This window comes from Engystomops pustulosus, chromosome 10, assembly GCF_040894005.1.
Source record: "Engystomops pustulosus chromosome 10, aEngPut4.maternal, whole genome shotgun sequence".
NCBI lineage: Eukaryota > Metazoa > Chordata > Amphibia > Anura > Leptodactylidae > Engystomops > Engystomops pustulosus.
Genome location: NC_092420.1, coordinates 93045337 through 93062170, shown reverse-complemented (window position 1 = coordinate 93062170; position 16834 = coordinate 93045337). Strand labels below are relative to the sequence as shown.

Sequence of the window (16834 nt, the reverse complement as noted above, 5' to 3'; positions counted from 1 at the left end):
CTCCGGCTCCTGTGCCCTCATGTGCAGTAGCTCCCGCTCCTGTGCCCTCATGTGCAGTAGCTCCGGTCCTGTGCCCTCATGTGCAGTAGCTCCGGCTCCTGTGCCCTCATGTGCAGTAGCTCCGGTTCCTGTGCCCTCATGTGCAGTAGCTTTTATATAACTTAAACAAAAAAGAGAGAAGGCCACAGCATCCAATATGATGAAAAAGGTTAAACCTTTATTCACAAAGGCATAGAAAAAACTGCAACGTTTCGATTCACCATGAATCTTTGTCAAGCATGATGAATCGAAACGCTGCACTTTTTTCTATGCCTGTGTGAATAAAGGTTTAACCTTTTTTCATCATATTGGATGCTGTGGCCTTCTCCCTGGGCTGCGTGCATCAAACAAAACAGCTTTTGGTAATTACATGGGTTGCTGTTTTTTTTTGTTTTTTTTTATACTCACAGATACACTTGTGTGCAGGTTATCAGGAGACAGCAGCAGCTTTATTCAGTGTGAAGGGGTCTCTACTACTCCAGCCACCCTCCCCCTCCTTCCCGACTACAGAGGAAGTTACAGCAGTGATGGCAGGAAACACTGAAGATCAGGAAGAGGAGGGGCCAGCAGCAGACTGGTAGCTGCACATTAGTGATGGGATGGTAGCCACATGGAGATAGTGGCAGAGCTGCACTTCTGTAGATGATGATGAGCTACTGTCAGGAGCCCCTCCAGAAGCTTAGGGCCCTGGACAATTAACCAGGGTGTGTGCACGCTGCTGCGACTTACCTGTTGGTGTCACTATATGGTGGCTCAGGGTGCTGCTCCATCCCCCTTGCTTTACACTGCAGCTCAACCTCTCAGCCTGTGGCTGCTCTGTACAAGCACAGACTCCTCATGAGATCAGCGTAGAAGAGTGGAAACTACAAGAACTTTAGAAACATATAAGAAAATTTGGATATTTTTAATAATAAGTGAAATGACCTTGAGATAAAAGTGAAATTGGATTTGGAGATTTGGTTGTGACTGGAGTGTGGGTGTGATTGGAGCATTTGGAGTGTTGACTATTTCTGAAGTCAAGAATCCTCCTTCTGTCCTTCATAGGTGACAAGGGAATCTGTCAGCAGGTTTGACCTTGCAGACACTGGAGGTCCCCACACTGCTGTGCTCTGTGCTACTAGCATTCAGCTGCTCCCCAGCCCATCACTTTTTTCCCTAGCAAAAGCTGCAGCAGGCTCCTGGTAGTGTACTTTAGTGCCTGGTTGAGAGCACAGCAGTGTGAGGACACATCCCCAGTGCACTTACTTACAATCCTGGAATATACATTTATTTTTTACAGTCCTGCTGATAATAACATCGCACATAAAGGTATGATTATCAATCTCTACAGGGACACCAGCTAATACTGGCTGCAGAGAGCACAGAGCACAGCAGTGTGAGGATACTCCCAATGCACCTGGAGAAGCTACAATCCTGGAAAATAAATCCATATATCACAGTCCTGCTGCTACTAACAACATACACAAAGGTCTGATTACACATCTCTCCAGGGACAGTACATAACACCATCTGCAGAGAGCACAGAGCACAGCAGTGTGAGGTCTGATTACACATCTCTCCAGGACAATACATAACACTATCTGCAGAGAGCACAGAGCACAGCAGTGTGAGGTCTGATTACACATCTCTCCAGGGACAGTACATAACACTATCTGCAGAGAGCACAGAGCACAGCAGTGTGAGGTCTGATTACACATCTCTCCAGGGACAATACATAACACTGGCCGCATGGTCACACCTGCTGACAGGTTCCTTTCAGATGTAATGTCTAGATCCAGTCTATACATCTGCAGACAGTGGACTCAACATCAGAAATACTGTTGCAGCCATCAAGGGGCCAACGTATGGCACTAAGTCCACCTGAGCCTCTAGAAGATGGTTGGACCACCGGGTCGGTCGCTTTCTTACACTTTTCGACCCTTGTCTCCTTCATTGTAACTTCAGGAAGTGCAATTAGCTTGAAGTCACGGCTACTCAAGCCTCAGAGCTCCTCAGGTGGGATTGGGCTGTCGTCATCGTCCAGCTCCTCTCTATGGTCCCCGGAGTGGATGTAATTGTCCTCTATGAACCCGTCCTCGTCATCCTGGGGTGGGAGGGGGACACCCGGCAGCTCGCTCTGGGACTCAGTGATCCATTCATTGTCAGGCAGCGGGCGATGGCGATAACTGCGGAAATATCGATGGAAGAGCTTGCACTTGGCCGCCAGGGCGATGAAGAGGGACAGGGCGGCCGCTACCAGCACAAAGCCCACCAGGTACGGCCAACTCCTGCCCTGCGAGGGTCCTGGGGGCGGCAGGGAAGTAGCTGCGGACAAAGAGAACAGGAATATCAATGTGGATTCCCCACATAGACTGTAAGTCACAATAACAAACAGCTACAACTACACATCCCGGGGGAGGAGACATTTACTTCACAGAAGATTTTTTGCCATTTTCTAACCTGAGAAGCCTCCTGACCCCAATATTAGACGACCCCCACTTCTGTATAGTGTATATCCCTAGAGAAGAGAGTCAGCCTGAAGTCAGCTTGTCTTCTGTACAAAGTGTTTGTGCATGGGCGGAGTCTGTCTGGTTCTAGCCCCGCCCCCGAAGAGTATTGTGCGAGCCCCCCCATCTCTCTCCCTGGGATGTTTCCATCATCTGATACATTACATAGAAAGAATATTACAATATGGCAGCGCCGGAACCAATCCCCAACTACAGTGGTTACAAGAAGTATTCAGCCCCGGTGATTAGTATTCAGCCCCCGGTGATAAGTATTCAGCCCCGGTGATTAGTATTCAGCCCCCGGTGATAAGTATTCAGCCCCCGGTGATTAGTATTCAGTCCCCGGTGATAAGTATTCAGCCCCCGGTGATTAGTATTCAGTCCCCGGTGATAAGTATTCAGCCCCCGGTGATAAGTATTCAGTCCCCGGTGATTAGTATTCAGTCCCCGGTGATAAGTATTCAGCCCCTGGTGATAAGTATTCAGCCCCCGGTGATAAGTATTCAGTCCCCGGTGATTAGTATTCAGTCCCCGGTGATAAGTATTCAGCCCCTGGTGATAAGTATTCAGCCCCTGGTGATAAGTATTCAGCCCCCGGTGATGAGTATTCAGCCCCTGGTGATAAGTATTCAGCCCCTGGTGATAAGTTTTCAGCCCCTGGGGATAAGTATTCAGCCCCTGGTGATAAGTATTCAGCCCCCGGTGATAAGTATTCAGCCCCCGGTGATAAGTATTCAGCCCCCGGTGATAAGTATTCAGCCCCCGGTGATAAGTATTCAGCCCCTGGTGATTAGTATTCAGCCCCCGGTGATAAGTATTCAGCCCCCGGTGATAAGTATTCGGCCCCCGGTGATAAGTATTCAGCCCCTGGTGATTAGTATTCAGCCCCCGGTGATAAGTATTCAGCCCCCAGTGATGAGTATTCGGCCCCCGGTGATAAGTATTCGGCCCCCGGTGATAAGTATTCAGCCCCAGGTGATAAGTATTCAGCCCCCGGTGATAAGTATTCAGCCCCCGGTGATAAGTATTCAGCCCCCGGTGATAAGTATTCAGCCCCCGGTGATAAGTATTCAGCCCCCGGTGATAAGTATTCAGCTCCTGGTGATAAGTATTCAGCCCCCGGTGATAAGTATTCAGCCCCGGTGATTAGTATTCAGCCCCCGGTGATAAGTATTCAGCCCCCGGTGATTAGTATTCAGTCCCCGGTGATAAGTATTCAGCCCCCGGTGATTAGTATTCAGTCCCCGGTGATAAGTATTCAGCCCCCGGTGATAAGTATTCAGTCCCCGGTGATTAGTATTCAGTCCCCGGTGATAAGTATTCAGCCCCTGGTGATAAGTATTCAGCCCCTGGTGATAAGTATTCAGTCCCCGGTGATTAGTATTCAGTCCCCGGTGATAAGTATTCAGCCCCTGGTGATAAGTATTCAGCCCCCGGTGATAAGTATTCAGCCCCCGGTGATTAGTATTCAGCCCCCGGTGATAAGTATTCAGCCCCCGGTGATAAGTATTCAGCCCCCGGTGATAAGTATTCAGCCCCCGGTGATAAGTATTCAGCCCCCGGTGATAAGTATTCAGCCCTCGGTGATAAGTATTCAGCCCCCGGTGATAAGTATTCAGCTCCTGGTGATAAGTATTCAGCCCCTGGTGATAAGTATTCAGCCCCTGGTGATTAGTATTCAGTCCCCGGTGATAAGTATTCAGCCCCTGGTGATAAGTATTCAGCTCCTGGTGATAAGTATTCAGCCCCCGGTGATAAGTATTCAGCCCCCGGTGATAAGTATTCAGCTCCTGGTGATAAGTATTCATCCCCTGGTGATAAGTATTCAGCCCCTGGTGATAAGTATTCAGCTCCTGGTGATAAGTATTCAGCCCCCGGTGATAAGTATTCAGCCCCCGGTGATAAGTATTCAGCCCCTGGTGATAAGTATTCAGCCCCCGGTGATAAGTATTCAGCCCCTGGTGATAAGTATTCAGCCCCCGGTGATAAGTATTCAGCCCCTGGGGATAAGTATTCAGCCCCCGGTGATGAGTATTCAGCCCCCGGTGATGAGTATTCAGCCCCCGGTGATAAGTATTCAGTCCCCGGTGATAAGTATTCAGCCCCCGGTGATAAGTATTCAGCCCCCGGTGATAAGTATTCAGCCCCTGGGGATATTATTCAGCCCCCGGTGATTAGTATTCAGCCCCCGGTGATAAGTATTCAGCCCCCGGTGATAAGTATTCAGCCCCCGGTGATTAGTATTCACCCCCTGGTGATAAGTATTCAGCCCCTGGGGATATTATTCAGCCCCCGGTGATTAGTATTCAGCCCCCGGTGATGAGTATTCAGCCCCCGGTGATAAGTATTCAGCCCCCGGTGATGAGTATTCAGCCCCCGGTGATAAGTATTCAGTCCCCGGTGATAAGTATTCAGCCCCCGGTGATAAGTATTCAGCCCCCGGTGATAAGTATTCAGCCCCTGGGGATATTATTCAGCCCCCGGTGATTAGTATTCAGCCCCCGGTGATAAGTATTCAGCCCCCGGTGATAAGTATTCATCCCCCGGTGATAAGTATTCAGCCCCCGGAGATGAGTATTCGGCCCCCGGTGATAAGTATTCAGCCCCCGGTGATGAGTATTCAGCCCCCGGTGATAAGTATTCAGCCCCCAGTGATGAGTATTCGGCCCCCGGTGATAAGTATTCAGCCCCCGGTGATAAGTATTCAGCCCCCGGTGATAAGTATTCAGCCCCCGGTGATAAGTATTCAGCCCCCGGTGATAAGTATTCAGCCCCCGGTGATGAGTATTCGGCCCCCGGTGATAAGTATTCAGCCCCCGGTGATAAGTATTCAGCCCCCGGTGATGAGTATTCAGCCCCTGGTGATGAGTATTCAGCCCCCGGTGATAAGTATTCAGCCCCCGGTGATAAGTATTCAGCCCCCGGTGATAAGTATTCAGCCCCCAGTGATGAGTATTCAGTCCCTGGTTATGAGGCGGGTGCTCAGTGAGGAAGACCATGATTGAAGAGTGAAACCTGAGCGGCGGAGGGTGCGCTGGGCGCTGTGTACATTGTTATTATCCTCCCTGTACAAACAAGGAAGCGGCGAGGAGTCAGCGGTGACGGCAGCAAAACATAAAGAAAGAGTCAAACATTACATGACTTATAACAGAATACACAGCACCGCATGACCTCGTATCTCAGCATCTGTATCATCCAGTATCTCAGCATCTGTATCACCCTGTATCTCAGCATCTGTATCACCCAGTATCTCAGCATCTGTATCACCCAGTATCTCAGCATCTGTAACACCCTGTATCTCAGCACCTGGATCACCCTGTATGTAAGAAACTGTATCACCCTGTATCTCAGTACCCGGATCACCCAGTATCTCAGCACCAAGATCACCCAGTATCTAAACATCTGTATCACCCTGTATCTCAGCACCTGGATCGCCCAGTATCTCAGCATCTGTATCACCCTATATCTCAGCATCTGTATCACCCTGTATCTCAGCACCCAGATCACCCAGTATCTAAGCATCTGTATCACCCAGTATCTCAGCAACTAGATCACCCAGTATCTCAGCATCCGTATCAGGCAGTATCTCAGCCCCTGGATCACCCAGTATCTCAGCACCTGTATCACCCTGTATCTCAGCATCTGGATCACCCAGTATCTCAGCATCTGGATCACCCAGTATCTCAGCAACTGGATCATCCTGTATCTCAGCACCTGGATCACCCTGTATCTCAGCACACTGATCACCCAGTATCTCAGCATCTGTATCACCCTGTATCTCAGCACCTGGATCACCCTGTATCTCAGAATCTGTATCACCCAGTATCTCAGCATCTGTATCAGGCAGTATCTCAGCATGTGTATCATCCAGTGTCTCAGCGCCTGGATCACCCAGTATCTAAGCATATGTATCACCCAGTATCTAAGCACCTGGATCACCCTGTATCTCAGCAACTGGATCATCCAGTATCTCAGCATCTGCATCACTCCGTATCTCAGCACCCAGATCACCCAGTATCTCAGCACCTGTATCACCCAGTATCTCAGCATCTGTATCACCCAGTATCTCAGCACCTGGATCACCCAGTATCTCAGCATCTGTATCACCCTGTATCTCAGCACCTGGATCACCCTGTATCTCAGCACACTGATCACCCAGTATCTCAGCATCTGGATCACCCTGTATCTCAGAATCTGTATCACCCAGTATCTCAGCATCTGTATCAGGCAGTATCTCAGCATGTGTATCATCCAGTGTCTCAGCGCCTGGATCACCCAGTATCTAAGCATATGTATCACCCAGTATCTAAGCACCTGGATCATCCAGTATCTCAGCATCTGCATCACTCCGTATCTCAGCACCTGGATCACCCAGTATCTCAGCATCTGTATCACCCTGTATCTCAGCACCTGGATCACCCTGTATCTCAGCATCTGTATCACCCAGTATCTCAGCACCTGGATCACCCAGTATCTCAGCATCTGTATCACCCTGTATCTCAGCACCTGGATCACCCTGTATCTCAGCATCTGTATCACCCAGTATCTCAGCACCTGGATCACCCTGTATCAGCATCATCATTACCACCACTTGTCGGCTGTAATGTACAATGTCACGAAGCTCCAGCGCTATAAATCTGCTCCAGGCAGTATGGAGGCCGGGGCACTTACTGTGGTTGGAGGACGGGCCGGTGTCATTAGCGATGTCACGGCGGTAGCGCTGGATGACCTTGTCCTCGGATTGTACATCCCGTTCCCTCCTCTCCATCAGCTCCGCGCAGGAACAGAAGTCACCGGACACTGGAAGAGAGAGGCATCTGAGGGGTTAATGCTCCATGTCTCACCGGCCTCATTATAAACATAAATATCCTTCCAGGGGTCTCCCCTCTAATGTCGGCCCTTCCTGTAGGTGGGGTCCCACCAATCAACCTTAAGACAAGAGTAGTCACAGCTCCGCCTCTATGCAAATGAGCCCATACTTGTTACTGTATATAGCATACACAGTAATAGGGAATCTGTCATCAGTTTTGACCGTACATATTTTTAAGGATCTCTACTGTCTCCAAGTGCACTTGGAGGGTGTCCTCACACTGCTGCGCTCCCAACTCTCTGCATTTAATTTCTCCACAGCCCGTTCATTAAGCTTAAGTAAAAGCTGTAGCAGGCATGGATGGCGGAATACTACTGCAGTTCTTTGGAGCAAAGGGGGAGCGATTGTTGAAAAACTGAATGCAGAGAGCGCTGAGCACAGCAGTGTGAGGACCCCCCCCCCCCCCCCCCCCCCCCCCCCCCAATGCACCTGGAGAAGCTACAATCCAGGAATAAAAATCCATATATCACAGTCCTGCTGCTGCTAACTTCATACACAAAGGTCTGATTACACATCTCTCCAGGGACTATACATAACAGTAACTGCAGAGAGCACAGAGCACAGCAGTGTGAGGACACAACGAATTTGGAGAAGCTACAATACTGGAATATAAATGCATATAGCACAGTCCTGCTGCTGCTAACTACATACACAAAGTTGTGATTAAACATCTTTCCAAGGACAATACATAGCACTGGCTGCAGAGAGCACAGAAGTGTTAGGACACAAAGTTGTGATTAAACATCTTTCCAAGGACAATACATAGCACTGGCTGCAGAGAGCACAGAGCACAGCAGTGTGAGGTCTGATTACACATCTCTCCAGGGACAATACATAACACTGGCTGCAGAGAGCACAGAGCACAGCAGTGTGAGGTCTGATTACACATCTCTCCAGGACAATACATACACTGGCTGCAGAGAGCACAGAGCACAGCAGTGTGAGGACATCATCCACTTGGAGTATCTACAATCCTGGAATATAAATCCATATGTCACAGTCCTGCTGCTACGAACAACATACACAAAGGTCTGATTACACTCTCTTACATCTCTCCAGGGACAGCAGTACCTAACACTGGCTGCAGTATGGATGGTCACACCTGCTGACAGGTTCCCTTTAAAGGTTAGAGGACTTCAAAGATTTTGTATAGGCGAACCATCAGGAGAGAGGACAGTTTGAGACTTTTACACTTTATTTTTGACAATAAGTCAAATTCTTATCTATGGGGGGACCTGGAAGTCAGTGCTCAGTATCTTACAGCGCCCCCAGAGGAGAAGTGAAGTATTACACAGTTTATTCCCATCAATCATCCCCCACTCAGGGCCGATGTCTGCCGGACGTGACCTTCTTTATTCTTTGTGTTTTATAGGAACATTTCACTCTGACATTTTTACAAGGTTCTGTGACCTTCAGCTTCTTTACACAGCGATGTCACTGCACCTTTAATAGACTCGTATACTGTACACAGCACCCGCTGACAACTGATGTAAACTGGATCATAGGAAGAACCTAAAGTGAACCCATCCCCCCCTACCGGAGGGGAACCTGGAGGTCATGGAAGACAAGTATTTTGATTACAAGAATTTACCAAAATTTGCTATTAAAGTTCCTTGGATTCCACCATTATGGATCAGGCAAGTCCTCCAGAGATGTCACATTGCCTGGTCTCCACCCACGCATAGCACCCACTCATAGCACCCACCCATAGCACCCACCCATAGCACCCACTCATAGCACCCAGTCATAGCACCCACCCATAACACCCACCCATAGCACCCACCCATAACACCCACCCATAGCACCCACTCATAGCACCTACTCATAGCACCCACCCATAGCACCCACTCATAGCACCCAGTCATAGCACCCACCCATAACACCCACCCATAGCACCCACTCATAGCACCCACCCATAACACCCACTCATAGCACCCACCCATAGCACCCAGTCATAGCACCTACCCATAACACCCACCCATAGCACCCACTCATAGCACCCAGTCATAGCACCCACCCATAACACCCAGCCATAGCACCCACTCATAGCACCCACCCATAACACCCACCCATAGCACCCACTCATAGCACCTACTCATAGCACCCACCCATAGCACCCACTCATAGCACCCAGTCATAGCACCCACCCATAACACCCACCCATAGCACCCACTCATAGCACCCACCCATAACACCCACTCATAGCACCCACCCATAGCACCCAGTCATAGCACCTACCCATAACACCCACCCATAGCACCCACCCATAGCACCCACCCATAGCACCCAGTCATAGCACCCTCCCTAATACCTCGATGGCTGGATTTATTAAGTCGTCTCCGGGAGGAGCAATCACAGAAGCTTTTCCTGACCAGGTTCTCCATGAAGAGCCTCATCCTAGGAGATACCACTAGGGAGGTCCTGCTCACATCCAGTCTGCTCAATGCTCTCAGCTCCTGTACATCCAGACTTTGTAATGGATTGTGCCTTAAGATCAATGTCTTAAGGTGGAACAACCCTTTAAAAGCATCGGGGTGTAGTCTGGAGATGTCACAGCGGCTCAAATCCAAGACTCGGAGGTGGGACAAGTCCTTGAAGGTCTCGGGTGGGACAGAGTGCAGGGGGTTCCCGGACAGGTTCAGGTAAAGGAGTTCTGAGAACTTAGCAGGAAATGGTTGTAAGTGATGGATGTGGTTGTCGGATAAGTCCAGGTGTCGGAGATTGTGGGGGAGGGTAGAGGGAACCTGAGTGAGTCCCTGACGTCTGTAGTCCCCATGGTCCTATAAAGGGAACAGAGAAGATTACATCACACCAATCACCTTCTAGGTCTACATTGTGATCACATGATGTCACAGTATTGTGTCTCTACATTGTAACAACATTACCCTCAGCATCCAATCAGGGTCCGACTCCTCCCCATTATATTGTCCAACTCCCCACCCATGAGTAAACGAGTCATGTGACAACAAAGCTCCGCCCCTGAGGAGCAAAATAAATAAAATAGAGGTCACTAATGAGAAATCATCACAATTAGATGAGGGGGAGGGCTAAACCATTAATACATGAGGGGTGACTCATCCATTATTAGATGATGGGGGCTAAACCATTATTAGATGAGGGGTGACTCATCCGTTATTAGATGATGGGGGCTAAAGCATTATTAGATGAGGGGTGACTAAACTATTATTAGATAGGGGTGACTCATCCAGTATAAGATGATAGGGGGCTAAACTATTATTAGATGAGGGGTGACACAACCATTATTACAAGATGGAGGGCTAAACCATTATTAGATGAGGGGTGACTCATCCATTATTAGATGATGGGGGTTAAACCATTATTAGATGAGGGGTGACTAAACTATTATTAGGTGAGGGCTGACACAACCATTATTACAAGATGGAGGGCTAAACCATTATTAGATGAGGGGTGACTCATCCATTATTAGATGATAAGAGGCTAAACCATTATTAGATGAGGTTTCTAATTTTCTACCAGTTTTTCTGGCAATTGTTAAGCCAATCAACATATGTATTTGCCTCCCTATTACCCCCCAGTACAAAATGCAGTGCAGTTTCTTCATTGTGCCAGATTTCCACATCATATTATTATCAGGCTCCTTCTCCTTATGTATTATCCTTTCCCCCGAGTGAGATCACTTGCCAAGCTCCGCCCATGAGGAGCAAAAATAAAAAATAGCCATCCCCACATGCCAGTAGCATCATAAGCTGCAGATATCAGACACATCCCCATGTAGGTGGCTGCAGACCATCTGACTAGTTGTATCAAGGAAGCAAATGTTTGATCTCATCCCCCGGGGGAATATAGAAATATTTACTGCCTGAGAGTGTGAAATGTTGAGTGTTCCAGTAGAATCATGTGCTGCGCCTATAAAACAACCTGAGAAGCAGAGAAACCTGTCTGTAATGTGTGTTTGCAGATTTTACTGCAGTCTCTGAATAAATAGCAAGTTCTGGAGATGGTTGGTTGTGAAACAGTGCCACATCTGTCTATAGGTTGTGTCTGGTATTGCAGAACCAGAAACAACCAATGGTCAGAGGTGGCGCTGTTTCCAGAAGGAAGCAGCTATGTATATACAGCCACATAGGGGTTCAGGGTGGGCGCTGAGCTTGTCCAGAGGCCGGCATCCATGGAAGGGGAGATGTAACGTCTGCTGGGGTGGGATGTCCGGATATAATATTCAGCGCAGGTTGTGAATAATATTAGGGTGAGAGAGGAAAAACAAAGTCACATCTAGGCGTTGGTGAGTCAAGTGTCTTATCAGATGTAGCTGCTACTCTGTAACACTTGGCCTCTCTCCATCTCTGTGCCTTAAATGAACCTGTCAGCAGGATTTATATTCCAGGATTGTAGCTCCTCCAAGTGCAATGGGGCTGTCTCCTCACACTGCTGTGCTCTGTGTTCTCTGCGCCAGTGTTATGTATTGTCCCTGGAGAGATGTGTAATCAGACCTCACACTGCTGTGCTCTGTGCTCTCTGCAGCCAGCGTTATGTATTGTCCCTGGGGAGATGTGTAATCAGACCTCACACTGCTGTGCTCTGTGCTCTCTGCAGCCAGTGTTATGCATTGTCCCTGGAGAGATGTGTAATCAGACCTCACACTGCTGTGCTCTGTGCTCTCTGCAGCCAGCGTTATGTATTGTCCCTGGAGAGATGTGTAATCAGACCTCACACTGCTGTGCTCTGTGCTCTCTGCAGCCAGTGTTATGTATTATACCTGGAGAGATGTGTAATCAGACCTCACACTGCTGTGCTCTGTGCTCTCTGCAGCCAGTGTTATGTATTATACCTGGAGAGATGTGTAATCAGACCTCACACTGCTGTGCTCTGTGCTCTCTGCAGCCAGTGTTATGTATTGTCCCTGGAGAGATGTGTAATCAGACCTTTGTGTATGTTATTAGTAGCAGCAGGACTGTTAAGTATGGCTTTATATTCCAGGATAGTAGCTTCTCCAAGTGCCCTGGGGGAGTGTCCTCACACTGCTGTGCTCTGTGCAGCCAGCGTTAGGCATTGTCCCTGGAGAGATGTGTAATCAGACCTTTGTGTAAGTTATAAGTAGCAGCAGGACTGTGAAATATGGATGTATATTTTAGGACTATACTGGCGGTGTCCTCACACTGCTGTGCTCTGTGCACTGAACTGGTCTGCAGCCCCTCCCCACTGATCTGAATAAAAGCTATAGCAGGTTCATGGATTATCTTACCCTTATAGTTGTTCCCCCCCCAGTCCCTCCTCTATGGGGTCTTACCGCAGACGCTGCCAGGAGGAGGCACAGGAGGTACAGGACCAGCCTCATGCTGAGAGAAGCTGCAAATGAGAAGAGGACATAATCAATGGGGAGATTCTCTGAGAAAAATTCTGCATCTATCCATAGCCTGAAGATCTTGTGATTCTCAGAGCTGAGGATCTGTTACACTTGTATCTAGTCTAGATTTTCCTTTGTTGGGTAAAAACATCAGCAGAGTAAATCCTTCTTCTCTCCTCTATTCCAGCTTAAAGCTCTTACCTGCACTGGTACATTGTAACAAAACCATTAGATGTAAGAACAGGAAACAGGAGCAACACAGATGTTTCCCAGCAACTCGTTACAATGTGTCAGTGCAGCAAAAGTCTGAAGTCAAGGCTACCTCAAAAATTAGACAAATGTAACAAACCCTCAGCTTATTCTCATTGTAACAGGACTGAGCGCCCCAATCAGCCAAGAGAATGAATGTAATGTGAGGAGGCGGAGTCGTGACAGCCCATGTATTATTAAAGGGGAACTCCACCAAGTCCATCAGTGCTGCTCATTGTCACAGTCACAGCCTTTTATTACATTCTGTTCCCGCCACATTTTACCGTAAAATTGTTACATAGCATTTAAAGACTCAGGTTCTGTTGAGATATTTCAGATTTCCTTGGAAAATCTGGGTGACAATTTGTGGAGCTACATTCATAACCCTTACCCAGCTTTCCCAGACTCCTGAATAGTGAAAGAAAACACTAAACATTGATACACCTCCTGCTCTTGGGGTCTGGATGGTGTGGCAGGTATCCAGCTTTCTAAGGTGCAGATATCCCTAAGACACAATATAAATACAGATGGCGACTTTCACATGGTCAATATCTGAAGGCAAAAACAATGGCGCTTCTGTGGATTGAGGCCCTAATGTGTGTTATGGGGTCTGTCCACTGCAGGTGGCGCCCTCTATAGAATGACACATAACATATACAGTATATACATAACAACATGCGCTGGATACAACACAACAGGAGGGGACACATTCCTGGAGCAGGTGCGAACAGCTCACCTGTGCCCCCACTCACCTCTGCGCCCACTCACCTGTTCCCACCTCACCTGTGCATCCACTCACCTGTGCCCCCACTCCCCTGTGCCCCTATAAGCTGTGCCCCTTTCACTTGTGCCTCCCTCACCTGTTCCCCCCTCACCTGTGCCCCCACTAACCTGTGCCCCCAGTCACCTGGGCCCCCATCACCTGTGCCCCCACTAAGCCGTGCCCCAACTCACCTGGGACCCCATCACCTGTGCCCGCACTCACCTGTGATCTCCTCACCTTGGCCCCCACTCATCTATGCCCCCACTCCCCTGTGGCCCCCCTCACCTCGGCTCCTACTAACCTGTGCCCCCACTCACCTGTGATCTCTTCACCTCGGTCCCCACCCATCTGTCCCCCCTCTCACCTGTGCCCCCTCTCACCTGTGCCCCAACTCACCTGTGCCCCTCTCACGTGTCCTTCTCACCCTTTCCCCCATCACTTGTGCCCCCTCATCTGCGCCCCCTTCCCCATGTCCTCCTCACCTGTGCCTCCCTCACCTATGTCCCTATGCCCGGCCTCCTCACCTGTGCCCCCCTCACTTTTGCCCCGCCCCCAATGCCCCCCTCCTCACCTCTATGTGCGGCTCTCAGGTGTGCAGCATGTCCCTGCAGCCTCTCACCACCTTCCCTCACTGTCCTCTTCCTGAAGGTGAGGGGTGGGGACTGGCATCAGGGAGAGGTACAAAGGTGGCAGGACTAGTTAAAGTATAACCTCCCCGAGTATTAGGAAAGACAACACAAGGGGAGGGCTGTTCACCTGCCAAATCCTGGGGCTGTTCCTAATGCAGTGATGGCATCCGGTGCCAGGGCTCACAGTCACATGTACCTGACCCCAGAACAACTAGAGTCAGAAGGCTGCAGCAAAGCCGGGGGTTAAAGGGGATGTCCACCCACCAAAGCACTGCTGTGCTCTGTGCTCTCTGCAGTCAGTGTTATGTATCGTCCCTGGAGAGATGTGTAATTAGACATTTGTGTATATTGTTAGTAGCAGCAGGACTGTGGTATATGGATTTATTGTAGCTTCTCAAGTGCACTTGGGGAGTTTCCTCGCACTGCTGTGCTCTGTGCTCTCTGCATAAACTGTAAGGTATTGTCTGCATGCTCACACCTACGGACAGGTTTCCTATAAACTCTTCACAGCTGAGAGTTTGCGACTATAACATTCAATCTAGACATTTTCATGTTCTAAACATTTGTTACAATGTATTTGTCTGGAGTCCAGTGTGGGTGATATTGTAACAAAGTCTCAGCTGTAGGAAGTCATAGCAGTTTTCAATCTTTGGGTGTTGTTCCCTTATAATGAGCCCCTTTCCCTGCACTTTCCTCTCTTTCATCTTCTCCGCTCTCATCGCTGCGCTCCGGCCTTGATCTGTGACGGTTGTTTCCTGTTTTTAGGAAGTTTGTAGCTTCCAAGACTAAAAAAAGAAATGCAGCACCGCAGAGACATGGAATTACCTGCCGGGAATGACCAGCGGGCGGCGCCATTGTGCAGCCGTGCCGCCTTCACCTGCGGTTGTAGTGTAACATATGCGTCTCACATGATAGGAACAATGCAATGTATCTCGTGCTTTAGGTGCTGAATATTTTGTCTTGTTGGACACAGAGCAGCCGTGACCCAAAACTGGCGCAGACACTTTATAAATACACGTACAAGCAGTTTTCACGTTCTTTTCAGTGCAAAGTCAGAGAGAAAACTGGCGCAAACGCTTTACTAAATGTGGTCTCGTGTAACGTGGGAGGAACATTCACTTTGTTTTGTGGAATAAAATGAATAATTATGTAAATACTTTATATATTTCTTATCTGTAGAATTCTATATATTGATTCTTGCCGACAACTCTGGGGGTCATTTACTAAGGGCCCGATTCGCGTTTTCCCGACGTGTTACCCGAATATTTCCGATTTGCGCCGATTGTACCTGAATTGCCCCGGGATTTTGGCGCACGCGATCGGATTGTGGCGCATCGGCGCCGGCATGCACGCGACGGAAATCGGGGGCGTGGCCGAACGAAAACCCGACGTATTCAGAAAAACCGCCGCATTTAAAAAACGAAAATGTGTCGCTTGGGAAGCGCTTACCTTCACTTGGTCCAGCTCGGTGTGTTCCGGTGCGTTGAGATGATTTTCAGCGCAGCAGCGCCACCTGGTGGATGGCGGAGGAACTACCTTCATAAATCCGCTGGATCGCGTATGGGCCGGGTAAGTAAATCTGCCCCAATGTATTTCTATATATAAATATTATAATATTATATATAATATTACATATTTTCTTATTTTATTTTTAGCTGATTTACTGTAATTCTGTTGTGCAGGGACTTTATATAGACCTGGACGTTGCTGATCAGACGCTGCATCGTGTATAAGACACATGGGAAGTCACTGAAGATCACAGCCGCGAGTCTGCGCAGTCTCATCTATAAGCCATTGTATAGATACAATAATAATTATTATTTATTTATATAGCACTTACAGATTACGCAGCGCTGCACAGAACTGGACAGATCAGTCCCTGTGCCCAATGGGGCTCACAATCTAATCAACCTACCAGTATGTTTTGGAGTGTGGGAGGAAACCAGAGGACCCAGAGAAAACCCACACAAACACAAAAAGAGAACATACAGGGGCAGATTTACTTACCCGGTCCATTCGCGATCCAGCGGCGCGTTCTCTGCGGTGGATTCGGGTCCGGCCGGGATTCATTAAGGCAGTTCCTCCGACGTCCACCAGGTGGCGCTGCTGCGCTGAAGAGCATCGGAACGCACTCAAGTTCACGGTCCATTCCTAGTGAAGGTAAGTGCAAGCTCCGCGTCCCTTTTTTTTTTTTTAAATGCAGCAGTTTTTCCGAATTTGTCGGGTTTTTGTTCGGCCACGCCCCCCGATTTCCGTCGCGTGCATGCCAGCGCCGATGCGCCACAATCCGATCGCGTGCGCCAAAATCCCGGGACAATACAGGGAAAATCGGTGCAAATCGGAAATTTTCGGGTAACACGTTGGGAAAACGCAAATCGGGCCCTTAGTAAATGACCCCCACAAACTCTTTGCAGATGTTTACCTAGATGGGACTTGAACCCAGGACCCCAGCGCAGTAAAATCGCAGGTTTT

General features: G+C 48.8%; 1 protein-coding gene across 3 annotated transcripts; it reads right to left on the bottom strand.

Annotated features, from left to right (window-relative positions):
* Positions 1-929: 929 nt before the first annotated feature.
* C10H1orf210 (chromosome 10 C1orf210 homolog) lies at positions 930-14437 on the bottom strand. Of its 3 annotated transcripts, XM_072127666.1 has the most exons (6): positions 14305-14345; positions 12665-12723; positions 10281-10374; positions 9707-10175; positions 7197-7325; positions 930-2343 (listed from the first exon to the last, which is right to left on the bottom strand). In XM_072127666.1, the coding sequence occupies exons 3-6, from the start codon at positions 10287-10289 to the stop codon at positions 2021-2023; spliced, it is 930 nt and encodes a 309-aa protein (XP_071983767.1). In that variant the 5' UTR covers positions 10290-10374; positions 12665-12723; positions 14305-14345; the 3' UTR covers positions 930-2020. The 3 variants fall into 3 exon arrangements, with proteins under 3 accessions (XP_071983767.1, XP_071983765.1, XP_071983766.1); XM_072127664.1 differs by lacking the exon at positions 10281-10374 and having other exon boundaries at positions 12620-12723; positions 14305-14437; XM_072127665.1 differs by lacking the exon at positions 10281-10374 and having other exon boundaries at positions 14305-14437.
* Positions 14438-16834: the final 2397 nt, after the last annotated feature.

Bases quoted from the DNA above. Each gene is read 5' to 3' on its own strand.
- C10H1orf210 (XM_072127664.1), bottom strand. From the start codon at position 12,712: ATGAGGCTGGTCCTGTACCTCCTGTGCCTCCTCCTGGCAGCGTCTGCG. The intron at 10,176-12,619 runs GTAAGATAATCC...TTCCCTTTATAG, and splicing joins GGGGGGGAACAACTATAAGG to GACCATGGGGACTACAGACG. The intron at 2,344-7,196 runs GTAAGTGCCCCG...CTTTGTCCGCAG, and splicing joins CGGCCCGTCCTCCAACCACA to CTACTTCCCTGCCGCCCCCA.